The following is a 26543-nucleotide window of genomic DNA, read 5'->3' as shown; positions in this document are numbered from 1 at the left end:
GCCCCGCGGCGCCGGTTCCGCCGCCCCGAGCCCCGCCGCCTCGCTCCCTCCCTCCCTCCCTCCCGCCGCGGGGGGCTGGTCCCGCAGTGCCTGGCGAGGGGGGTCCCGCCGCCGCCGCGCCCCGTGCCCCGGGCCCGGCCCCGCGCGGCGCGGCCCGGGCGGCGCGGCCTGCGGAGGGGCGGGAGGCGCGGCCAGGCCAGGCCAGGCCAGGCGGCGGGGCCCGCTCGGGGCCCGCTCGGGGCGCGGGGCTGCGGCCCGTGTGAGACCCGCCCTGTGTTTTCCCCCCCCTCCCCCCCAGGCTGAGGCGGGAGAGCCGCGGGTGCGGCGGCTGCGGCCGGCAGGAGGTGCCGCCATGGGGAACCAGCTGGCTGGCATCGCCCCCTCGCAGATCCTCTCGGTGGACAGCTACTTCTCCGACATCCACGACTTCGAGTACGACAAGAGCCTGGGGAGCACCCGCTTCTTCAAGGTGGCCCGAGCCAAGCACCGCGAGGGGCTGGTGGTCGTGAAGGTGTTCGCCATTCAGGACCCCACCTTGCCCCTGACGAGCTACAAGCAGGAGCTGGAGGAGCTGAAGATCCGGCTGCACTCGGCGCAGAACTGCCTGCCCTTCCAGAAGGCAACCCTGTCCGAGAAGGCCGCGATGCTGTTCAGACAGTACGTGCGGGACAACCTTTACGATCGAATTAGCACCAGGCCGTTCCTGAACAACATTGAGAAGAGGTGGATCGCCTTCCAGATCCTCACCGCGGTGGACCAGGCGCACAAATCTGGAGTCCGCCACGGGGACATCAAAACGGAGAACATCATGGTGACCAGCTGGAACTGGGTTCTTCTCACCGACTTTGCCAGCTTTAAGCCAACCTATCTCCCCGAAGACAACCCGGCTGACTTCAACTACTTCTTCGACACGTCCCGGAGGAGAACGTGTTACATTGCTCCGGAGCGCTTTGTGGATGGCAGTATGTTTGCTACCGAGCTGGAAAACATGCGGGACCCTTCCACCCCTTTGGTAGACTTGGCAAACAGCAACCAGCGAACCAGAGGGGAGTTAAAACGTGCGATGGATATCTTTTCTGCAGGTACTTGGAGCCCTCAGGAGAGACTAGCGTGTTGGTTGTGGTAGGGGGTTGTTTTTTAACACTGGACTTAGAGAACAGTAAGTGGGAAACTTGCTTATTTGAAGCATAAGACCCAACCCCAACTCTTTCATTCACAGAAAAAGTGCAGACACAGTACAGTAAGCTACATAAATTAAGCGTATCACCATGTTACTGAGGAGGGAAATCAGAAAATGTTCTGTTATCACTTGACTCTGTGCTGGGCAAAAGATGGTTCTGCAAGCCACAGACCATCATCTTTTTGTGGGTGAAGTTCCAGGGACACATATGTCTATGGAACCCAAAAGGAGGAACCAGTCAGTAGTTCACCTATGGTCCAGCTGCCTGGGGACTGAGCCAGTTTTCAGAGCAGTTTGGCAATATTGGCTTTAGAAGTTTCATTTTCCCCACAGGCAGGAAGTTTGATAACTAAGAAAGATCTTGTCATAGCCCGACTCGCACATGGTAGAGTCCAAATGTGGGAGCCTGTCATGAGTCTTGGGCTTAAAAGCCTAAAGTTTGATGGGTTTTTTCCTTTTTTTTTTTTGCCCCCCTTTTTTTTTTCCCCTAAAGTGATTGAAGTACAAAAAGGTAATGGTTACTTCATTTTACAAGCCTCTGTTACAGCCAAGCGTCCAGCACAAGATGCTGACCATTAGGAGCAACCTGTGGGAGTGGGACCTTTGAAGAGAATGTGTGTCATGTACACAGCAGGGGGGGTGGGGCTGTGGGTAATCTTGTTACTTCTCACTGTGCTTATGAACTAGTCTCAGTGAATGCGTGCTGTCCTCCAGCATCCCTGTAGATGCAGAGGTTATTTCACTACCTTCTGCAAAAGGGCTGCTCAGTTTTGACCCACTGCCTGATCCATGCTGACTTACTGGCACTCTTCTTCCACGTGACAGTGATCTGGATTCCTTTTCTGGTGATGTATTTTCCAGCTGGCAAATGGCTGAAGTCACTGCCTCATGTTTCCTAATTGCAGACTCCTCTGCTGTTGACAAGTTTGGAATAAAATACTTAGGAGAAGTTTCAGGAATCAAGTGTAAAAACCAGTTTTTGGAGCTTGAGATTCTATATCCTTTCTGCAAGTCAGTCTGGCAACTCATTTGCCTTATTTGGGTCTTGTTTGGGGGCTTGTTCTTGTCTGCGTATAGAAAGCAAAGTGTCTGTTTATAATCCTGACATCTTTTGACTTTTCTTTTTGTTGCTGTTCCCCAGGCTGTGTGATAGCGGAGCTCTTCACAGAAGGCGTGCCCTTGTTTGATTTATCTCAGCTTTTGGCTTACAGAAATGGCCTCTTTTCCCCTGATCAAGTCTTGAACAAAATTGAAGACCGCAGTATCAGAGAACTGGTAAGGATTGACTACACCATTAGAAACGTTTGTGTGATCTGTTTGTAGTTTATTTCACCTATTTTGGTAGCAAGTTGCTTATTGTTAGGGTTTGATTTTTCATATTACTTTTTTTTTATCACAAATGTCTAAACCTTTAATCTTTTTCTCCCACTCCTTCCTACTTCTGCCTTTCTCAAGGTCACTCTGATGGTCCATCGCGAGCCAGATAAACGTTTAGCAGCTGAAGATTATTTGAAACAGCAACGTAACAATGCATTTCCTGAAATATTTTACACTTTCCTTCAGCCTTACATGGCCCAGTTTGCCAAGGAAACGTTTGTATCGGCAGATGAGCGTATATTGGTCATACGTAAAGATCTGGACAACATCATTCACAATCTCTGTGGGCATGATCGCACAGAGAAGGCCGAGGGAGAGACAAAAGAGAATGGGCTGGTTATTCTAGTGTCTGTGATAACTTCCTGTTTACAGACTCTCAAATACTGTGATTCAAAACTGGCTGCTTTGGAGCTGATCCTTCATTTAGCGCCGAGATTAAGTGTAGAGATTCTTCTGGATCGTATTACTCCTTATCTGTTACATTTCAGCAACGACTCTGTGCCCAGGGTGAGGGCAGAATCTGTGAGGACACTAACTAAAGTTCTCGCTCTTGTCAAAGAGGTGCCACGCAATGACATTAACATTTACCCAGAATACATTCTGCCAGGCATTGCACACCTGGCCCAGGATGAAGCCACCATCGTCAGACTTGCATATGCTGGTAAGAGGAAATCCAGTCAAAACTCAAAATCTTGGGCTTTTCTGTATTTCCTTAACTGTTTTCTCCTCTGCTTAAATCATCACGTGGCTCTTTCTGTTTCAGTAAGTCTCCCCAGAAATCTCAGAAATTACTGCAGGTAAAGACACCTGTATTCAGTTAAGTTAACTGGTGCAGATAGTGCAAACAACTTAGTGATTAATTAGTTAATGAGTTGACTTACACTAACAGATGAGTTTCCAGGGTAGATCAGTACCCAAAGCAAATAATGACATTATAAATGGTTAACAAAATGTGTTTGGTCTCTGCAGGATGAATTAACTTCTTTTCCCCTTAAATTAACATTCTTTATTCTCTGTAGTTCTGCATATAAAAGCAACTTGCAGAATGTGTACATGTGCTGTGGGCCAAGGCCCAGCTGTAGCACACATCTGGTCTGCCCACAGCTAAGGTAAGGGACTGGAGTTTAGACACTTGAGTTCAAGGAAGCATCTGTGGCTCTATTCCATGGAAAAGAAAGAAAGAAAAAAACCAAAAATACTTGTCCGAGCAGTCACTTGTGTAGCCAAGTATGCAAATGGGGCTTTTGGAGCTTGCCCACCCTTTCCTGTTTTTATTGATGTATCTTAATTGACGTTTCTTTAGCTTGGGTTGTTTGCTCAGAGTAGGCTGATTGAACTGAATGAATACGAAAGTAACTTAAAGCAGCAGTGTGTTGCTGTGCTTCAGAGTTACTTCCCCACAAAATGAAATTTGATACTCAGGGACTGAAATTACATTATTTGCTGTGTAACAGACTGGCTGATATGTTTTTTCTTCCTAAGTTTTTCAGATATGTGAGTTCTGCCTGGTGCAGGAAGAAGCTTTGCAGTCATGCTCGTATTTGCTGTTTACCCTGTACTTTTATTTGCTCTCACTTAGCATATTTTCAGGTGTGCTGTTTCAGTTTTTGTTTCTTTTTTCGAAGTTACAAACCCAGAATTCAGTTGAAAGTGTCCCAGCTGGTGTTTTACATTTGCTTAAGGAGTAAGCTGATGAAAATTGAAGGCAATGTATAGTTAATGAATAGAACCAATTGGTTTTAGTCTCCTTGGCCTTCCATGTTTAGGGATTTACAAAAGAACCATTTTCTCGTGCTATGCTTGTAGATCAGAATAAAATCCAAACCAAATCTTGTAAAATGCTGATCTATTCATAATTAATTTTTAAATGAACTGATATAAAGCTGAACTTAAGTAACCTGAAATGGAGTAAAACAAAATGCAGTCTCCTTTTCTGCAAGTGCAATTAGGCTGCAGGTCTCAGTACCTGTAGACTCCAGTTGCATCTGCTTACACAGAGATTCTCTCTGTGTTCAGTGGTTTGACTTTATTTTCAAACTGAATACAACTGGAATATATTCTGAAATTTGAAAAGGTTCTTTAAGCTGTATATGGTTAAGCCCGATTAAGCTGCCTTAATTTCAAATAGATTTTCTTTTAAGAAAGGAATTTAAATTTCAAATAATACCTGAGTTAACTGGTCTTAGTATAGCACACTTTTTTGTAAGTGGTCAGGCTGGTGGTGGCTGATAGGATTTGATCTGGGCTATGGAAAGGCTCCATTGGGATGCAGCTGTTGTCTTGGTCAAGACTCACAATGGGCTGCTTAAGGGGGGCTTGTGTCTTGATGGGAATATTCCTGTGCCAGCAGTAGCCTGATCTGTATAATCTAGCCTGAGTTGGTTCAGCAGCTTCCAATCAGTGCAGAACGGTGCCAGATCGCATGGATGGATATGGGGGCAAATGTTCTAAAATCCAGCCCTCCAGGGTAACCCAGGTTTTGTTCCCTAGGATATATATCCTGGAGTGGTGTTTTGTTGCAGTCTACCATGTGGGTATGTTATTTAATCATTAGCCTGAGATTAGGTGGTATTCAGGGCTCATTTTAGAAGACTGAAATTAGTCATTGTTACCCTTGGTATCCTTACAATTTCTCCATTTGTTTATGTGACAAAAGTACTCTGTGATTTGATGTACTTGGTAGCTTTGGTTTGGTTAGGGACATGAGTTAAAGCAGAAGTGTTTTGATGGGAGAATGTGGAATTTCAATCCCATTTGCCCATCATGACTGGTGTTGTCACTGGTTAAAATCTCTCCTCAGGGGGATCATCAGGCTGATGTAAACGGGCAAAGAAGAACAATTCTTAACCAAAATGTTTTCCTTTGCAGAAAACATAGCGTTGTTGGCAGAAACAGCTCTGAGATTTCTGGAATTAGTACAGCTGAAAAATCTGAATATGGAAAATGAACCAAATGGTGAAGAAATGGATGAAACATCTCACCCTAGTGATAACTATGACACAGGTAATGTCACTTCTACTTACCTTGCCTGCTTGTAATAGCAAAGCACTGATCTTCCTCATTTCTTAAAGCTTAGGTTTCCTGTTAAATGGGAAGAAAGCTTTGCCTGGACCAGTATTGAAGTGTATGTGTTACAGTTTCATGCAGAAACCAACACCTCTGTTCTGAACATTGTGAAAGACAAAAAAAAGTATATAAATTAGTACTTTTCTTCTCCAAAAGTTCTCAAGATATTTGACTGTGCTGCTGGCTGCCTGGTTGCATATCCAGCTTCACTCATGGTCCTGTAAACAAATCAGCTGTGAAAACATGGCTGTATTCCAAATACTGCTTCCATTGAAGTGCCAGGCAGCATTAGTGTTGAAAAACCTGGCAAACTTGAGTGTAGTGATAGTAATGTATTTTTCAGCTGTTTTTCTATTCCTAAGCCTGTCAATTCTTGTCTGTTTGCCTAAAGATGCTGAATGTATGGATGCTATTTGGCAGTAATGCTGCTATCTGTGCTATTTTAGCTGTAGCATAGAGAATGGCTTAAAATCCTAAGGATGGATTTTCTTTGCTTGAGAAGGAGGGATGGTAATAAGTGACCTGTGTGTCATCTCCAGGGACTTTTAATGATGCAACAATTTCCAGAACAATGCTGGACAAGTCTTTTAAGCTGGGAACAGTTTGTGGTTAAAAACTGTTGTTTCTCTTGTGGGCTAAGTAGACCAATCTGCAACTACTCCTAATTGGTAAACATCCCACACATGCTCCATTTGGTAGGGAAAAAGGCATGTTTCAATTATCTCTTAAATAGTTGCAGGATGATGCTTAAAAGAAAAAAAAACAACCTACCAAAACCAAACATAAAAAGTCCCCTTCAAGTTCCTTCACATAAGTCATGGGATGCTCAGAATTGGTGAGCACTGGGAGAAAGAAAGCCCCATTGTACAGGCTGTGTTTTTAAGAAGTGCTCTCCTCTACCCCTCAAAAGAGCTTGAAGATGAAAGAAGTAACACGAGGAAGAAAAAAGTTTGAATAGTTCTGTTCTTTTTACCCTTTTAGAAACCAAGCATGAGAAATTTGAATCCAGAAGGCAGTTTTTTCATGTGACTGACAGATGATAGAAAGCAAATTAGCTGATATTCTGACTGCAGGGAAATAGTAGTCATCCCTGCAAAGCTGGGACAGCAGTAGCTGAAAATTCTGGCTTCTTGTTTGAGAACCTCCCTTGTACAGCTTCCAGTAAGAGCCAGTGCACTAACAATTCTGTTATTTACATTTAACATGATTTTTTTTTCTTTTCAATTGCATCACAGAGTAGAAGCCATAGGCAAGGTCATCTTCACATTTTTTGTGGTTATGGATAGGGTAGCTGCTGACAGTTAATGAAATTGGAAAACATCACTTTTTCAAGCATTGCTTATTCCTCTCTGTATCCTTAATGAAGTTGATCTATCTACCCAATTATAAATATGTTACTGATCTGTTGTCATTTCACAGATTTTGAAACTGATAGTGAAACAAACATATCAAAGCAGCATTGCCTGGAAGACTTTTTTGTGACACTGCTGCTGGCTCCTTCTGATGATGCTTCACCTCCGCATTTCGCATATACTGATAATGAGCCAGATCATCTTGGTTAAAGATATGACAAGTTTAGAATATATTGATCTGGAAAGAATGTTTCACATTTCTATACTCTTTGGCTTTGCCTCCACCTTGTTCTTAGTCTGAAGTCTTTGATACGTCAGTTGTTGGAATTGTTGAGGTTCTGTCGTGTTGTCCATCTTACCAAGTTGCGTGCTCTTCAGAATGACCTATCGGTGTAACTCTGAGCAGCAAGTAGTACATGTTGCATGTATTGTTTCTCCAGCTCAAATGTTCACTCTGTCTCTTGCAGAGTTGCAAGCCTTGCATGAAATGGTCCAGCAGAAAGTTGTGACCTTGCTCAGTGATCCAGAGAACATTGTGAAACAAACACTGATGGAAAATGGAATAACACGCCTCTGTGTGTTTTTTGGACGTCAAAAGGCCAATGATGTTCTTCTGTCTCATATGATCACTTTCTTAAATGACAAGAATGACTGGCATCTTCGAGGAGCTTTCTTTGACAGCATTGTTGGTAAGTGTTTGGTTTCAGTCAGACAGGGTAGAGAGATAATAATATAAATAAATTAATTTTTGCATATCCTAGAAACTGTTAACAGTCACATAGAAATCTTTGTAAGAAAGGACTTTCAGAGTTTATAGGAAAAGACTTTGCTGAATTATCAAGTGTGAATGTTTCTGTAGAGGGAGTGAAGATGAAGCCATGTAAGTACAAGTATCTTTTTCTTTTAGTCAAAATATTTAATACAAATGAGACCACAGATTAGATTAACAAAAAAAATAAGCTTTAAATGCTATTTTATTTTTAAATTTTTTGAGTCTTTGCTTAAGACACTAACTGAAAAAGCCTAAATTTATGACAAATAAATGTTAAGTTTTCTGCAAGCTGACTAGCAGATGCATCACTTCATGGGTGTGCATATCCCATTAACTCCAGTATACCTGTTCATGCAATGAAAACTATCTGTATAGGCTAAAGTGATAATTTCAAAACTTTTTTTAGGGCCATAAGACATCACTTAAAGAGTCCTGTCAGCTCAGAAAACTTCAAACTATTTAAAAAACTCTTACTAGTGACGTGATGGCTTTTTGTGTCAGTTGTTTCGTGTATCTGATGTTCCATGTATTTTGGGAACTATTCCACATGACTGTTGCTGTCAGTCTCAGGATTTGTGGCTCAAGAAAACATTTCCCATAGTGGACTTCAGTACCTGGGGGTGGGGGAAATGGTCCTTGAAGTGCATAACACGAAAAAGGAGCCTGGTCAGACTTTCAGCAGGGCCACTATGGTAGGCACATGTTCCATTATGACTGGAAGCCACCAAATGCAGTGCTGGCAAACCCTGCCAAGATGTGATGCTGATAACTTGTCAGAATTTGTTTCAGAGGAGCAATGGGGTAGCCAAAGCATGAGTCACAGTGCCCTGGAGTCTTGCAAAAGGCATGTAGAGAGAGAGGTTTTTAACTCCCTTCTTTCCCAGTATCTGTTCAAAGCCTCCACAGAAGAATTCAGATGAATTTTTACTTAAAGCTTTTGCACATCTTTACAGCTGAGCTCTCTGACTTATGTTTAAGTATGTGTAGACACTCTGCCAGCGGCTGTGGGCAGATGTCTTTCTGTGACAGTGGCATTGAGGGGATTTATCTTATCTGTGCCATTTCTCTTTTCTTCCTCTCTTCCTTTTAACAACGGGTTGCAAAGCCCAGCATTAACATATAAACAAATATATTTATTATTACCTTATTAGAGTAGAACTGATAAATTTATGTTTAATCTTGATTCTGATGGGAAAGTACTGATTTTTCTGGTATTTATCTATCCCAAATTAACTGCATTACAAGCAGAAGCATTTATGGTCTGTGCTGTGTACCACGTATAGCAATAGTAAGGACAAGCCTGAGCTATTAAATGAAAAAGTTTTAGTTTTTTTCTCTTGAGAACAACCAGAAGACTTGCCCAGTTGTTTGTGGGAGGGAATGTTGATGTGATTTAAAGCTTGAGTAAAGATCTGAAATTCAACAATGTCAATCTCTCTGACCGTTGCCAGAGATTAATTATGGTAGATGGGTTATCTACTCTAAACTACCAATTCCTGATGACAGTTTCATGTGGACATTGGCTGGTTTTCATGTGAGAAAGGAAGACCAGGAAAGCAATATCTTTTACTGGGATGCAGTAGATCTATTTTTGGCCAGCTGCTTCAAAAGAATTACTTCCATGTTGCTTTTGATCTTGGCTTCTTTGTAAGATTTTGAGCTATATTTAAAAACTAGAATTATTTTTGAAACTAAGGAAAAGGTGGCTTCATTACATCAAACAATTTGCAACTGGTTAACTAAAGAGCAAATTTTGCAACCATTTCAGACTAGAAGAGTTTTAGAAGGTTGTTGTAATTATTCCTTTTTGACTATTAGTGATTCTTTCTTTCATGGATAAATATGTCCTAGGCTTTCATTGCTGATAATTAGCCAGTATCCAGTTCAGTCTTTTCAGAAATCTCAATGATACTTAAATTACCATCACTGCTAAGTTAAAAGACAAAAATCTAAGAGAATCTTTTACTGTTGCCCTTTTGTCCTTTCCATGTACAGATGCAGGCAGTGCATCCCCACCCCTTAGAAGCATTGCTGGTTTTGCCTTGCTGCTTCAGACTTCTGCTGGCCAGCTGTGTGCTGACCTCTATGCTTTGAGATCTGGGAGGACCTCTGCATGCACAAGGACCTGCTTTTGTCAAAGAGTTTTCAGAATATTGATCTAACTTCGAATGAAAAGCAGCTTCCTTTTTCTTTCTAATGACTAATAATCTGTTTTGAGATGTCTCAGTGGGATAGCAGTTTTAAACTTTGGTGAGGATAGGCAAGGAAGTGCTCCTTTGGATTTTTATGTGTTGCTTTTTGTTTCAGGTGTTGCTGCTTACGTTGGCTGGCAAAGCTCGTCAATACTGAAACCTCTGCTTCAGCAGGGTCTCAGTGATGCTGAAGAATTTGTCATTTATAAAGCCCTCAATGCCCTTACTTGTATGTGCCAGTTGGGGCTCTTGCAAAAGCCCCATATTTATGAGTTTGCTTGTGATATTGGTAAGTTGAAATACTGAATAATACCTTGTTTCCCTATTAAAGAAATCTTAGTACTACATCAGGCTTCCATGGTTATTTAGCTGTCCAATATGCAAACCCATAGTACTGTTTTAAAATCCATGTAAAATTGTGTTAATGAACTATTGCTAGCTGGACCATGTTAGGGCTTTGAACTCTAAAATAATAATTTTAGTGGAACCAATTGGAAGCATCTTCTGTTTTAATATAGGACAGCAGCAAACAACACTTAGCCTTGAGTGCAAAAACCTCTTTTAAGATCTTTCATTGTTCTTCCTGCCAAGTTCTTTCCTCCTATAAGGAAAAACTCCTGGTTACTTTTGGAAGTTGATCAGGCAGATAATTTTGAGGAAGGGGAGTTCTCAGTCCTTCAGACAATACATGATCCTTTCTCATCCTCTTTCTAACACCATAAAATCCCATTTAACTCAATAGAACCTTGAATATAGAGTTGGTCTCTCCTTCTTTATCAGGCTTATCAGTTTAATTTAGATGTGCCCAAGATTTACCAGCTATTTACAGAAAAAAAGAGACCAGCTGATCTTTTGGGATTTAGTCTCCTGCTTAATAGTGTTTCGGCTTTTCAAATGCACTTAGAATTTGGGGTAGAAGATCTGTGATGATATCTTATACAGTACCTTGATTACAGCTTCTTAAAACCTATGTAATTGAGATGCCTTTCTGAGCCTGACAAGAACTTACTGATAATTTACATTATAAATAGTGACTATTCAAGGAAGACAGGGGGGAAAAAGAAAGAATAAAGTATTTTCTTAAAAAGAAAAAAAAATAAAATCACTGGTATTAGGATTTTCCATAACTGTGAAGAATAAGGTTGTGATTTATTTTTTTTTTAGTCTCCTTTGCAAATTTTGAGTGATAGAGAGTGAATTGAATAAATAGGAAAATTATGCTGTTTGGCAATAGCAAGGAAACTGAGCCAGTGAAGTCCATCAAGTAATTTCCTTGCTACAGGTACTTTAAACCTTGGCCTTCTGCAGTAGAGAAGACTCAGTTTGGGGATAATTCTATGGGGAGGAAATTACACCACAGGCTGCCATATACAGGATAGTCCTGTCTCTTTAATATGAATTATACATTTTTTTAACAGCCTCATTTTCTTTCAGCACCTTTCCTGTGCCATCCTAATCTTTGGATACGTTATGGTGCAGTTGGATTTATCACTGTGGTAGCACAGTATTTAAATATTGCTGATGTCTACTGCAAGCTAATGCCATACCTCCATCCTTTTATCACACAACCAATAATACAGGTAATCTTTCAAATATTAATGTGAATATATCTAGACTAGTCATAATTCTTAAGTCTGTCTTGCCCACAGTCCTGGCCCTAAGAACATGAAGTTATTGTATTTTTTCAGTTAAGGTTAGAGGTGATGCAGTTTTTTTGATCTCTGCTGGCAGACACTGACAAAACAGCCATTGCCTTTCATGTTTGAAAGACTGTTTTCTCATATTTGCTGCAAGTTGCAGAATGTTTTACAAAGACTAAAATCAAAAGGTATGTCTTTGGCTCAAGCCCTGCCTTGTTTACAGTCAAACCCTTGCAATATTGTGCTGTGTTGTAGGAGTTTAAAAGGCATGAAAAGCTGGCCTCGAAACAAACGTTTCTATGTTTAGTGCTTTCTGCAAGACTTGAGTATTCTAGCCCTGTCCCACTAACACACGAGCAGTCTGTTAGCTGGGATGACCATGCTGGGATGTCAGCAGTGCTTCTGCTGTGTTTCTGTGCTTTGCCCAGGGTAAGGGCAGAGTGCTCAGCATGAAGGGGTTGTTTCATAGCAGCACATGTCTAGGAACGGCCTGCGTGATGCTGGTAATGCCATGATGACTGCAGAATGCATCTCTCAGGTGTTGAAATAGATAAGAAACAGCTGCAGTACTTGCATTGAAAACTGCATCACGTGTGAAACACTTTCTTGTCAACTGTGCAGGTGGTAACCTCACTAAAACAATATCTTTTCCTTGTTCACATCTCCCTAGACAACTTGTGCTGTGTTTTAGGCATTGATTTATACATTTGTCTTATGCAATTCCTGTATATAATATATATTCTTATGCAATTTAGTGTATAAATCTTTTCTTTGCTATGTAGCACTAAATAGAGTGAGCAAGTTGGAGGTAACATTGAGTTGGATTGTAATGAAGTACTCACTTCAGACTCATTTTGAAGCTGCTTTTTTAATGTAGACAGTGAGCAGCACAATGTAGGAATGGGGTCTTACCACCATCTTCTATCAATTATTTTGAGTATTCCAACTTTTATACAAGAATTTCTCATAATTTTGGGACAAATTAAGTTTGGCCATTTAACTGTGAGACTTTAATTGGGGGCTTATTTCATGGTTATGGTTTGTCCCTTTCCCCCCACCACCTTAAGGCCTACTCTTGAAACAGCAAAACCCAAGTACTAAAATGAAAGTGTGAACTCCAGTGAATGCTGGGGTGGCAAGTAATCTGGATTGCATGCAAGACTTCATGTGTCCAGGCACATTCTCTGGACTCAAACAGACATTGAATTGCCACCTAGGAGAGCAGAAATTTGTTTGGATTTTTCTGTTTGAATGAACAATCTTTATAGGGACTGCATCAGTTAATGATTCTAAATTACACCGTAACTCATCTGTTTCTTATAACTATTTAGTAATGTCCCAATATGCTTTTGAATATTACTGAAGTACATGCTTGTGCATCCTTATTCCCTTGTATCCATAGGAGGAAACCTGGTAATTGGACTGAAATGGGGGAAGAGCACTTCTAGTTGCTATTTTTATAGGGGAAATGTAGGAAAAAGGCAAAGTTTGAAATATTATAATACTAGTAGTAGAATTTTCAATCCCACCTAGCATTGCCAAGTTAATGTTCTGAGACTGCTGGGAGAACAGGGAAGAGAATGGAGAAAAATCTGGTATGTCCAACATAAGGAAAGATCTGATTTTCACAGAGGGGGAAAAAAATTTGAATCTAGATTATTGGCACAATCAGGTGCAGTAGTTTTTAAGCCCTCCGTAATTTTTTTTGTTTTGTTTTGTACATTTGAAAGCAAACAGGACTGAGCTGGAAGCTGTTTTTTAGAAGATGCCTTCAGAGAAAGATACTGATTTTTATATTGTTATTTGCAGTTGTCCAGTTACTGTCTTTCAGGTTAGGGGAAAAAAAATGCAAATGTAGGTGTGAGATGACAGCATTTACTGCTAGGTTTCTCCATGTTTACATGGATTTCATCCTCCTCCACACTGACCCATCTCTCTGTTTGAATTGCAGATAGATAAAGAAATAGTCTTGCTAAGTGTACTTAAAGAGCCTGTCAGCCGTTCCATATTTGATTATGTCTTAAGATCAAAGGATATCACAAGCCTCTTCCGACACCTCCATATGCGTCAGAAGAAGAGGAATGGTGCTCTGCCTGACTGCCCACCCCCAGAGGACCCTGCCATTGCACAGCTGTTGAAGAAACTGCTTTCACAAGTGATTGGTTTTAATTTGTTCTTTGGAAGTCAGGCTTGGGGTTCTTGGGCTCTTTTGTATCTCCACACACCTTAACCTTGCAGTTGCTGCTCTGAGGGACTCCCAGTCTGAGTGTCTGATCCTGCAAACAATTGATTCCATTGATTTCAATATATGTTTGTAGAATCTTAAAAGATCTGCCAGAAGCAGGGCAACCTTATATTTGGATTTCCCAAATAGAGTCTTGTATAAGGTCTTCAGTTGTGCATTTCAAGATTTCTGACACATCTGTGATGGTGTCAGTGTTAGAGAATATATGCTGTGTAATGTGTTGGAGAGAAGAGTGTATTTGTTGAAGAGAGAGGCTTGGAACTAACAGTGCAAAAACCAAAGGGAGCTTGAAAGTTTATATGTGAAGAGGGAGATACTAAGAATCACCCATACAAAGCAGTGAGACCTGGGAAGAGGAAATACTGTAGCTGAGTGTGTGTGTTTGTGTTTTTGTTTTCCCTGTGGCTGGTGGGCTTTAGGCATGGGTGGCACCTAAGCAGATTGCATCAGGCAGTGATCCAATATTAAATGCTGTTCTGCCCCTTCATGATTCCTAGCTCTGTTCCCGAAGAGGAAGGACATGCTTGTACTGCAGCAGCTTACCCAAAATCTTGTGTGAGTGACAGACTTGAATCCTGGGCATGTGCTCTCTCCTTCAGCTTTGGAGCCAGTCATTAGTTTTACTGCTTCTCACATCTTCATGCCTTGATGTATGTTCTTGTTCAAAAGTAAATAATACTATCTTTTCTTGTATTCTGTAGGGGATGACTGAGGAGGAGGAAGACAAACTCTTAGCACTGAAAGACTTTATGTTAAAATCAAATAAAGCAAAAGCCAATATAGTGGATCAGAGCCACCTGCATGACAGCAGTCAGAAAGGGGTGATTGACTTGTCAGCTCTGGGAATAACTGGAAGACAAGTGGATCTTGTTAAAACAAAGCAGGAGCCTGATGACAAACGTGGTTGGTATATGCAGTGATCTGTAGAGATGAATAAAATAGAGCCTTTCTTACAGGGTCAGAGAATTAAGTCTTTAATTTGCTCAGCAAGTGTTCTCAGTAATTCAGCCTATGTAACTATCATCATCCTCCTCACTGAGTTTGCAATGAGAAAATCCAGCATGGCTTCTCCATAGCTTGCTGCTATTTAAAGTGTGAGGTGCTGGAATGCTCTCTGGATCAGTGAACATTGGGGATATTTTGTCTCTGAGAGTAATTAGTGTGACTACATTTGCAGTAATAACATGCACAGGTTATTTAGCTGGTTGTGACGGACAGGACTCCAATGACCCATGGTAACAGTGTAAATGATGAAGGCTACAGTTCTGCTACCTCTGTTTCCTCTCAAGAAGCCATAGTTCTTAAACTGTGAAAATCCAGAAAATTTTACTGGGGCAGCCTGGAGGAAACTGTGGCCTGGGTGTGATGCTGAAACAGGCTGGCACTCAGGCGTGCCAACTGTTGCTCACTGACCAAGTACATGCCTTTTGAACTTAGGGCTCTTCAGCTGCTCATCAACCCCCATTTTACTTCATTGCCTGCCCCTCTTTCAGCTTGAAAAACCTCTTATATTTCCTTGTTCAGCTCTGAAATCTACTTGCTGCTATCTTTACCAGTTCTGTGTATCTCTGTTCAAATTTTATTAGTCCCATGTTTTCATTTAGCTTTCTATATTTTATAGCTCTAAGCGACTCCAGATGAATGCTGAAAATAAATACATTTCCTATTCACAGATAACATTCTTGAATCTACAGGTGATATTGCAGTTGTGATGGAAAACTGATTGTATTTGACACTGATAATGATTTGCATACTTTACTCTTACAAATTTATCCCTCTCTTACACCAATAATGGAGTAACTCTCATAAAAAAAAAAAAATCATGTGGAGTCTAAACCTGCAGACTCAGACACAAAATTTCCCTCTACTGGAATGATTTTTTGCATGAGTCAACTGTAGAATTACGAAGGTGTAAACAGAGCACTTGCCACGTGTTCTGTTTGCCTCATAAAGCCCTCTCAGCCAGCTTAAACAACCTAGCAGTACATTTTTCTCTGTTAACTATATAAAATAATAAATTGGTATGTAAACATTGGACTTGTATGTAGTCTGAAAGTAATGACCATCCTGAATGAATGTGGTTATGATTATGGGTTGTTTTTTCTCCCTCCCTCTTGTCCCTCCCAATTGTTTATAGCTAGAAAACATGTAAAGCAAGATTCAAATGTCAATGAGGAATGGAAAAGCATGTTTGGGTCTCTGGAACCAACTAACATCTCCCAGCCAATATCCAAAGGGCATGGACAAACTACTGATCCTGAAGCCATCCAGGCTGGGAAACCACTTCGTTCGGAGTCCTCAGCTGGCATTTGTGCCACTTTGTCATCCTCCCCACAGGTATTGCCAAAAAATGCGATCTTTGCATCTTAAGCTGGAATGATTGCATTGTTTTAAAGCCAAGTGGGAGTATAAGGATGTGGCCTTCTTGTTTTGTTTGGCGGTTGTTTTACACTCCTGCTATTCCCTGGTGACTCCTCCAGCAGCGTAGCTGACTTAAAAGTTCTTATTTTTAAAATAGAGATTGAGAGAGGAAGGAAGGAAAAGTTTAGTCACTCGAACAGAAGAGCTTCACTAACAAATAGATACTCTGCATGAAGAGGTGGGGCTTTGTGGACCAGCCAATCACTAGATAGGCTATTCTGTCAGGGAAGACTTTTCCTAAAATTGCACCCCGTAATGTGTGTTCTGAGGAAGAGACGTCATGATTTGAACTTGGAACTGCTGTATTGTATCAGAGCTACATTTTGACATCTGTAATACTTAATACTGGCCAGAGCAGGGTGGGTGGGGGGCCCTGCAGGCTATTGAGGCATCTCTTGACACTGCATACTTCTTTCTTTTCTGTTTCTGGTTGGTGATTAGCTTCTGCTAGCTTCAACAGAGTGTCCCCTCTGAACTAAGAGGGAAACACTTTACGCTTTTGTTTTTAAAGCCTAATATAAGCAAATAATCATTCTAGAGCTAACCTGTAATTCTGTCAGTCTTGAGAGCAGGAACTGCTCCTGTAACGATCCCATTAAGAGGCAATCTGTGCCACATTACACTTTCTACAAACAGGATACAGAACAGACTAGGCAAACTGCAGGGGGGTTGGATCTAGATGATCTTTAAGGTCCCTTGCAACCCAAACCGTTCTAGGAGTCTGTGAACAGGGAAGAGTAAGTGAATGCTTATGCTTTCTTATAAATAATAATTTTTGCTATTTTTAATTGTTTCCATGCAAGGGTGTAATTTTTTTTAAAAATGCTAATTCATTGCTAATTAATGAAATAAAAAACATTTTCCCACCTCTCTTCAGTGTTGCCAGTAATCTTAAGAGGGGATTTATCCGTATGTAGAGCGGAAGGTGTGTATTTTCAAGTGCTTATCTCTTCCAGGCATCTGATGGCACAGTAGTTCAGCCCAGGAAGCCCACCCTGCAGGCACTGAGCAGCACGGCGTCTTCGTCTGGGCACCAGTTACGTGTCACCACCTGCAAAACAGAACTTCAGCAGCTGATCCAGCAGAAGAGAGAACAGTGCAACGCAGAGAGGCTTGCCAAACAGATGATGGAGAATGCTGAGTGGGAGAGCAAGCCCCCACCTCCAGGTAAGTCACAGGCCACTGAGTTTGTTTTTTTTAAAAAAAAAAAAAGGGGCAAATAATCATCATTTCAAGGAAAAAAAATGCAAAAGATGAGGAAAAGAAGGAATTGTTAGTTCAGGAGGTGCACCTACTTCTGACAAAATACATGCGTGACCTGTGACAGAGGGTCTGGACCCAGGATCTTTATCTTTGTAGTAGCAGCCCCAAACCACTGGTCTGAAACCCAGGCTGTGTGCTCTGTTCCAGTGAGTTTTCTGAAGTGGGTTGTTTGTTACTGGGTATACGGCTGAGAACTTGCCATCCTGTAACAGCCTGTAGCTTGGTTTGGGCAAGGGGAGAAACACTCTTGAAGGTGAGAAATCTGGAGTGTCTTGCTGGGCGTGGCTCCAGATTCTCAGCCACCCTGTGAGTGTTCTGATCTCTTCGCCAGTTTTTCTTACCCAGTGGCACATGTGCTGGGGTGGGTTCTTGGAGCTGTGTTTGTTTACCAAGGGGCCTGCCCCCACCAGCTGTGGTGACAGCAACACAGTGCCCAGCCACAGATATGTGTGCTCCATACTACAGGGTTGCTTTCAGAGGTGAAGGAGACGCATTTTTACCTCTTGTTCCCTTTTCTTTACCGGAAAGGAGCAACACCAGGTTTTGCCAGTGAGGGCACCTGCAGTCACTCTGGGAGAAAACACACTGCTTTAAATCACCATCATCTTCCTGTGGTCCAAATTTAAATTTTGAAGCTCCAGACTGAGATTAGGATTTAACTAGATTAGTTTTCAGTGTTTTATTCTGATGTTCTCCACTCCATGCGCTGGTATCCCATATGGAGACTCCTGACTGCCCTCTACTAATGGCATGTGCTTAAATTCCAGATGTTGGGAGCAGAATGCATTCCAGCTACATTTGCAGTAATCAGCACAGTGATGCTGAAGTATTTTGGTAGATCTAGGATGAATGCACACCTGGGCATATACCTTGTCAATTTAAGAGGAGTAGTAGAAAATAAACATAGCTAATCTTGACGCAGCTTGGTTAAGTCATGTGTTTGTCTTCTGAAGAATTTTACAACCTATGAAATAATGGGTCCTAATACAAGCAGCTGACCTGCTCTGCTACACAAGTGAATGAGTGCCAGAAAAATGTGCATATTTAAAATTGGCATCTTATTTGCTGTGGTCTGTCCTTCTTTGTCTGCTGTTAATTCTTCACTATAGTAGACGTGTTAGACGTGCAGCCAGATACTACTGTGGTGCTTATTTCAGAGTAGGAAACATATCACACAAAGGTTAGTAATTTCTTGGCAGGAGTTATTGCATGGCAGCTCAACTCCTCAATTTATTTTTGAAGTTCTGGAATAAGTTTTCTGTGGGATTTAGAAAAGCTGTTACTTCATTTCATTAGGTATATAAAGCTATCAAAGTAGCACGTAGTTCAATACTGAGCTTGTCACTCTGGGCACTCCACAGACAATCCAGGAACTTGAATCTGTTCAATATATGTTACTCACTGTGTGCATTTGGGGCATTTATGTGCTTGCCATTTGCAGCACGGCACTCTGCACAGGCTGACAGCAGGAGAATTGTGCCAGTAGTATCTCCACAGGGTCTACAAAGAAGAGTACTTTGTAATTTCACTGAATGCACATGGAACCCATCAAAAAGAAAACTCTTACCCAGATCTACCAATGGGGTTTAGTTTACAACTGAGCAAATAGGCTTTTGCCTTTAATATTTAAAATAAGTTAGCCTCCTGTGCTTTGCAGCTGTAATTGTTATACCCCAATATAGCTGTTACTGGATAGCATCAGGGGGATTTTCATGTTCCTACCAAGTTATGAAATCAGCACAAAACCCCATGGTTTTGTTCTTCCCTGCAGGATGGCGTCCCAAAGGATTGCTGGTAGCTCACCTCCATGAACACAAGTCAGCAGTGAACCGCATTCGGGTCTCTGATGAACACTCCATTTTTGCCACTTGCTCAAATGATGGCACAGTGAAAATCTGGAACAGCCAAAAAATGGAGGGAAAAACAACTACAACCAGGTAGATTTAAAACTCGTAGGATTCTGGGGCTGCTGTTTTAGAATGCAAAACAAATTACAGCTGGGAGCAAAATATGAATCACTTGTGGGTGTGCAGGAGATTTCAGTAATGAAAAATACTGCTGTTCCTCTTTGCATGCAACTATAAAATATTAGATTGCTGTTTAAAGCCACCTGAGGTTTCTGGAACAAATGAGCTTTATGCTTAACTGCCTCACCCACTGGTGCTTGACGGATGGAAGCTGGATTGCTGGTTGAAACATGGGTGGGGCTGACACTGTGAGAGAGAGATCTTTGGGAGAAGAGCATGTCTCTCTCAAAATACTTTGAAAAAGATGTAATGAACTGCAGTGTCAGTTAAGTAATAGAAACGACATTATGCATCTTTGATACAGATCTAGGGTAGACTTTTATTTTACTGGTAGACAAATGTGGGCATCTGCACTTGGAAACTATAATAATCTAGAGGCTCAAAGATAAAGGTGAGCTTGCAGAGGCAACTTAGGCTATGTTCTTTCTGGTTTTGGGTCACTTAGAAAATGTAACTTTGAGCACTCTCTCAAGAGTCGTTTGTTTTAAGTAAGATGTTTGAGAGAAGAAATTCTTATTTTAATGTTCCACAGAAAAATTCCTTTTTTTTTCTCCCCTCCATTGTACTTAGATCAATTTTGACCTACTCTCGGATTGGAGGACATGTGAAGACTCTTACTTTCTGCCAAGGCTCCCATTACTTGGCTGTAGCTTCGGATAATGGTGCCATCCAGCTTCTTGGTATTGAAGCTTCAAAGCTCCCTAAATCTCCTAAAATCCATCCAATACAAAGCAGGTACGTACTTAGAGCAGTTCAGTCTCACCACAGAGCTTAAGCTGTCAGTGTATCCCTCAATTCCAACCTTTGGTTTGCTTCAAGCTTCCTGCTGGCTGAGCCCAGGGTGTACTGGAAGGCTATAATCCAGGATCTTATCCTGCTTCATAATGAAGGGTTGAAAGTCTTCCATGCAGGGCTGAGGATTGATAGCTCTGGGTAGTGGTGCCTCATGTGTCACTGGGCTCATTATGAGCTTGAAACAGTGAGTCAGTCTGAATAGTTCTTAGTACTTTCATTTATGCACTGGCATTGGTAGTTTCTTACCTCCTCTTTTAATGTTAATACTTTAAAAGTAATTTTGGAGATCTTTTTACAGGTCATTAAATCTACATTTCTAAGTGTTTAACATGTGATTCGGCTTCAGGCCTGCAATTTTTTTCTCCCAGGTTTTTAATGTGGCTACGGGAGGATACAGGGCATGGGATACTCTTTAGGGGAATATTTGGGGATGGTTTAGCTCTTTATTACGTATCTCCATATGAGCAGTTTTTGAGTATTTGGCACTGATTCAACAGCTTAGTCTTCTGGTTTGAGTGAGGGATGTGTCCAGGCCCCAGCCAATCTAGTAGCCATCTCAAAGACCTCTTTTTCTGTCCAAAGATAAGTAAGGTATCCATCTCAAATCTCTTTTCTTATTTGGGATTAATCTGAGAAATGAAATAAGCTGAATCTGATGAAGATGGAAACTACAGACATGGAGAGGAGCATTCTTGACTGTAAATTCTGGGTAGATGAATGTCTGAGAAGCGTGGAGGATGAATGGGAGAGAAATACCAAACACACTGAGAGGCCTGGATCAGAGAGCTATGTTTGTTAGCAAAGAGCTGCTTACAGCATTTCACTAACCTGCAGAAGGCTTGTAGGTCCTATTGGCAGAGAGATTTGCGAGAGCATAAGCAGCTGTTGTACTAAAATCAGAAAGTTGCTTCTCAGAGATGCCTTGAGAACTGACATGAAGAGGAAAATGGTGCTCAGCATTAGCTATTGGAAGGAGTCTTAAACTTGGAGGGTGTTATACCTGTTTCTAAATTTCTAAATTCTTTTAACCCAGGTCCTTAGATCTGAAGGATGATGGCTGCGTGGTGGACATGCATCACTTCAATTCAGGAGCCCAGTCAGTACTGGCTTACAGCACAGTTAATGGGTCCCTGGTTGGATGGGATTTGCGATCTAGCAGCAACGCTTGGACACTGAAACATGATTTGAAGTTAGGCCTCATAACTTCATTTGCTGTGGACATACACCAATGCTGGCTGTGTATTGGTAAGCCTGTATTTCTTGTTAGCTTCTCTCTCTCCTCTCCCCCCTCCCCTTCTGTTTTTCTTTTTCAATAACTGTAGCTCGAGCTTTTGCTTGATCTGCTTTGAGTAGAATATCCTTTTCTCAAGCCAGGGAGAGAAAGACCTCCTGATCTATTGGTGGGAAGTATTCTGTCCTCTAAGTGCTAGAAGCTGAAGTCCATCTGCCAAGGGACAGAAGGATGTGGGTAAAACCCCATATATTTATCTCTCTAACTCTGGGGAGCTTTTTCTCCCCAGGAACAAGCAATGGCACCATGGCCTGCTGGGATATGAGGTTTCAGTTACCCATCTCCAGCCATTCTCATCCTTCCAAGGCCCGCATCAGACGCCTGCTCATGCATCCTGTCTATCAGTCCTGGGTAATTGCAGGTAAAAGATGTCTTGAACTTATCTCACAGTTGCCAGAAGTTGTGATTAAAGGACTTCCTGTTTTAGCTTCTGCTTCAAGTCCTGGAGGAAGTTGGTGGTGTTTGGTTTTTTCTTCCTTGTAGTTTTTAGTTTTTCTTGTGCTTTGCTTGGGGTGAGGGAAAAGGGAAGGTTCATACTTGTGTTCTGCCACTGTGCTCTTTCCTGGCTTTCTGAAATTAAAGAGAGGGGGGCACAGGGAGGGGGAAGTAGTGTTAAGCCATTATGGAAATGACAGCCTTTATAATTATCATCTTCTGAGCATTACACATCTCATGAGGGTCCCTCCCTGTGTGCTGTCTACCATGTCACTTTTTAAGGACAAAATGTTCTAAACTCATTGCATACATTGAAGTTGATGGGAAATTCTGCCACTGCCTTCAGTTGCTCTGTGGGGCAGAGACTGAAAGGCTGTCCACTTCAAATTCCCACTTGAACCTCACCTACTTGTGTCATGGGTTAAAGCTTCCCAAGATTCCTTATCTGATATGCTCACAGCTGCTTTATCCTCACTGCATGTAGTAGTGTCATGTACTTTTAAATCTTTGTGTCAGGAACACATTCTGAAATGGACAAGTAGCTAAAACTAATCCTATAATAACAAAACCGATAAAGTTGCTGTGAAATGAGAGTAATTTCAGTTTCATATTTTACTTGCTGTTTAGGCTTTTTATTTTAGTTAGTGACCACCCTAGGAGAGAAAATAAATTTATTGAAAAAACATGCAAATAAATCAAGCATCTCTGTGCTTTCTAGTTTGTGCCCTCCCTGTTAAAGAATAAATGAGTGACTAAATTCACCACTTCAGAATATTATTTAAAAGTCCTTGCCTGCTGGGTTGCTGCCAGGCATATAAAAAGCTCTGGGATGGGATTCTTTGCCTGTCCACACTAAACATAGGTGTGGAACTTCGTTGTAGCTACTGAACTATAACTTGAGATTGCTGTCTTACCTGCCTGGGACTAATCTCCAAAAGCCCTGATGACCATCCATCCTTCTCAGAGTGGGGTGAGAAGTTAACTAGGGAGGAAAGTGAGGTTTTAATACCTTTTTTAAAAGGTTAGTGATTAAAACAGGTTTCAATTACATGCTTTCAATTGAGGCAGTTTAAACTATAGTGAAGCTATTTCCAAGCAGCAGACTGAGCAAAACACGTGCAGGGCTTCACTGCTAAAGCAGGAGTAACACAAACGCTGCAGAGAGCAAGTGGAGACTGTCTCTATGCTGTACCCTCTTATGTCATGTCAGTAGAAAGGTAGTGAGAACCAGCTGACCTGTCCTAGATTTTTTGCACTGGCAATATCTTTCCTGTAGCTGTTCAAGGCAATAATGAAGTCTCCATGTGGGATATGGAAACCGGGGATCGCCGCTTCACTTTGTGGGCCAGCAGCGCGCCGCCCCTTTCAGAACTGCAGGTCGGTCTGGTCTCTTTCTTTTCCACTTTCTGTTGTGTAGCTGGGGCTAGAACAACGGGCAGTTACCTGTTTCCACGGCCGTGCCAGTTTGGCACCAGGAACTTGCCTGGAGGTTTATTCATTTTGGCACCGTAATTGTTTTGCCGTCAAAATTAATACCCCTTTCTATAACATTGGTGGAACCTGAATATTCATTAATATCTTCCACTACCTGTGGAATGTACTTGTAGCACTCACTTGCTGTATCCAGTCTTGTTCTTAGAAAACCAGTGAGCTGGTCAAGCCTGTAAAGATTAGGGCAAAGCCAAAATTCATGGTGTGGCATCTTGTACGTACTTGCTGTTTCTGGGATTGTGGATAATTCTCTATGCATCTGCTCTTTTGCACATTCATTCTGCAATACAATGCCACTGTTACACTTAACTGCTAGTTTAAAGCATAAAGTTGCTCTCTTCATGGAGTTAGTTGGGGAAGGAGCAATCTGGGATGTCATTCTTAAAACACAAATACATGCACAAAAATAACCACAGCTGCTTCTGTAAATTTTGTAAATGCACGCCTGGAATCTACCTAAACTTGAATTTGTACATGTTACAAAGACTGCAGGTTGAGTTAATTTTGGTCATGCACTTTGCAAACAGGGAACTCTGTGATTCAAGTTAGTTTTCTGTTGTGTATCTCTCTTAATGCCTTCGTAGCATAAATTATAGAGCATCCTTGTGCTTTTCAGCCTGCCTCATTCTTTTAGAAATAATCTCTCTCATTTGCCATCACTGAGAATGTAATTTTCAGAATTATGGAGAGTTAAATCTGTGGCATCGCTCTCTGACATGTAAGGAAGTAATTTACCTTCACACATTTAGAATTTGGCCCGTTAAAGTAACTTAGCATTTGTCAGAAAGATTGGGAATGTGTGTGGATGAACGTGGTCAAGAATGCATTCCCCTTCTGAAGCACGGCAACAGCTAATGGTGATAATTTATATCTCCCTTTTCCCTACTAGCCCTCTCCTCACAGCATCCATGGAATATACTGCAGTCCAGCATCTGGTAATCCCATATTACTGACAGCAGGCTCAGACATGAAAATAAGGTGATAAAGCTAAAACCTTTTTTGTTTGACAGCCTCCCCTCAACCCCTGCTGGTTTACTAAATAGTGCCAAGCGCTGCCTAACTAAGCTCCAAGAAACAATAATGCTGAAGATGTGTTCATTAGGAAGCATCAGTGAGCAGAAAGAATTATTTTCAGCAAAAGTAGTGCAAAACTCAGTGCTACTCTAAAATACGATGCCTACCCTTCTGTAAAGTTCTTGACAGGCTGTGTAATAAGAAACAAAACAATAACTCATGTAAGCCTGATTTTTTTTGAATCAATTAGAATGTTGATTTCTCTGCATGCCTCTCTTCCACTTAATTTTAGAAAGCATACAGCATTTGTACCCACTCACTCTCATAATAAAAGCAAAACAGCTTTTAAACAGCTGCATTAAGCTGATAAAACTGAACATTTCAGCTTGATTTTGTCTCTTTGTGTTTAGGTTTTGGGATCTCGCCTACCCTGAGAGATCGTATGTTGTAGCTGGAAGTTCTAATTGCCCATCTGTTTCCTACTACAGGAAGATAATTGAGGGCACGGAGGTGGTTCAGGTACTTTGCTTTGTTTGACAGACACCCGTTCTGCTTGCCTTTTGGCTGGCACCATGGGTTATATTAATAACATGATGGCATTAATTGTCATTATCTTACCTTTTATGGATAGTGTCAGCATTGCATTTTCAGGTAGTTAGGAAGAAGTTATTTTAAAAGAAAAAAAAACGAGTAGTTTTTGACAGAATTAAAATTACCAAATACGACTTACATGTAGCAGTCAGAGTCACATGTTTCTTTTGCTATGTTGAAAGCTAGTGTTGTAACACCTTTGACTTTGAACAGTCTTTGGAATGTCTTTTGTGTTGGCTCTTAGCAAGGGAACAGGAGATGTACTGGCAGCAAAACAACATAGTAGCAGAGCTCTGCAGTTTTTGTTACATCCTTGAGTGATTTTTGGAACTGGCAGTGTTGGTAGTTGTTGAACAGCACTGTGTTTTGTTTCAGTTCAGTTGAATGAAAGGTTCTGCAAAGGTGACTGGAAAAATAAAGGTCAGTGAGGGTCTGCCTATGCACTCTGGTATTGCAGTGTTTCATCTGAAGTTCTTAAACAATTACATTCATGCTATTGAATCCGTTTTTATAAAACCCTTGCTTTTTTTCCCCCTATAGGAATATCAAATCTTAGTAGCTAGCGTCATTGAAATAAATAGGAGGAAAAAAACATTCCTTGCCTAATCTGAGAGCTGTAATGTCAGTGCAGATTAAGATTTAGGTTGTATGTGATGAAAATAAATGAACCAAGGAGGTTTTGTGTTTGGGGTGGGTTTTTTTGAGGTGTTTGGATTTTTTTTCTTTTTACACCGACAACCTAATATGTGTGACAGTTCTCAGTTGCAAATGCTCACATTTCTGTACATAATACTTCTCACTTTGTTTTCCTATAGGAAATTCAGAACAAGCAAAAACTGGGGCCTACTGATGAGACCCCTCGGAAGGGTCCAGAGTCTCTCCCAGTTGGACATCATGATATTATCACAGATATTGCAACTTTCCAGACCACACAAGGGTTTATAGTAACTGCATCAAGGGATGGAATTGTTAAAGTGTGGAAATAGAAATTGTACTAATATATAGTATGTAAATATTTGTAATAAAGAAATAGTGTTATAATGAAGTTTTCAAGGACTGTTTCCAGATCATGGAATAGAATGGACTTTAAAGACTATAAAGGTGGTGATAAAATGGGTTATCTGTATCCTACCAGCATTTCCTTGAAATACCAAACAGTTTATGAAGAAATTGTTTAGCGTGGTTTTGATTATATTCTCCTTCAAGGATCTTTCAGAAGATGTTAAAGACCTCCCATCTTACACATTCTAAATGTGCAGAAAGTGAAGAGCTGATGCGAGTACTTCAGTGTCTGGCTCTGCTCTTATGTTGAATCTGAGAAATAAAATAAGAATCAGTGCACTCATGTCTAATAACTATAATAAAGTCCACTTGAGCTTTCCTGTTTGGTA

The 26543-nt window shown here is 41.2% G+C and overlaps 1 protein-coding gene across 1 annotated transcript; it reads left to right on the top strand.

The window, feature by feature from the left end:
* Positions 1-82: 82 nt before the first annotated feature.
* On the top strand, positions 83-26543 carry PIK3R4 (phosphoinositide-3-kinase regulatory subunit 4). The gene is made up of 19 exons (XM_051611120.1): positions 83-1082; positions 2322-2455; positions 2636-3218; positions 5426-5560; positions 7443-7664; positions 10055-10228; positions 11374-11519; positions 13531-13734; positions 14526-14727; positions 15962-16161; positions 17202-17412; positions 19280-19445; positions 20106-20270; positions 21364-21575; positions 21851-21982; positions 23333-23433; positions 24437-24525; positions 24972-25080; positions 25968-26543. The coding sequence occupies exons 1-19, from the start codon at positions 353-355 to the stop codon at positions 26136-26138; spliced, it is 4086 nt and encodes a 1361-aa protein (XP_051467080.1). The 5' UTR covers positions 83-352; the 3' UTR covers positions 26139-26543.

Source organism: Apus apus, chromosome 2 (assembly GCF_020740795.1).
Source record: "Apus apus isolate bApuApu2 chromosome 2, bApuApu2.pri.cur, whole genome shotgun sequence".
Classification (NCBI taxonomy): domain Eukaryota; kingdom Metazoa; phylum Chordata; class Aves; order Apodiformes; family Apodidae; genus Apus; species Apus apus.
This window is presented reverse-complemented; position numbering and strand designations above follow the sequence as displayed.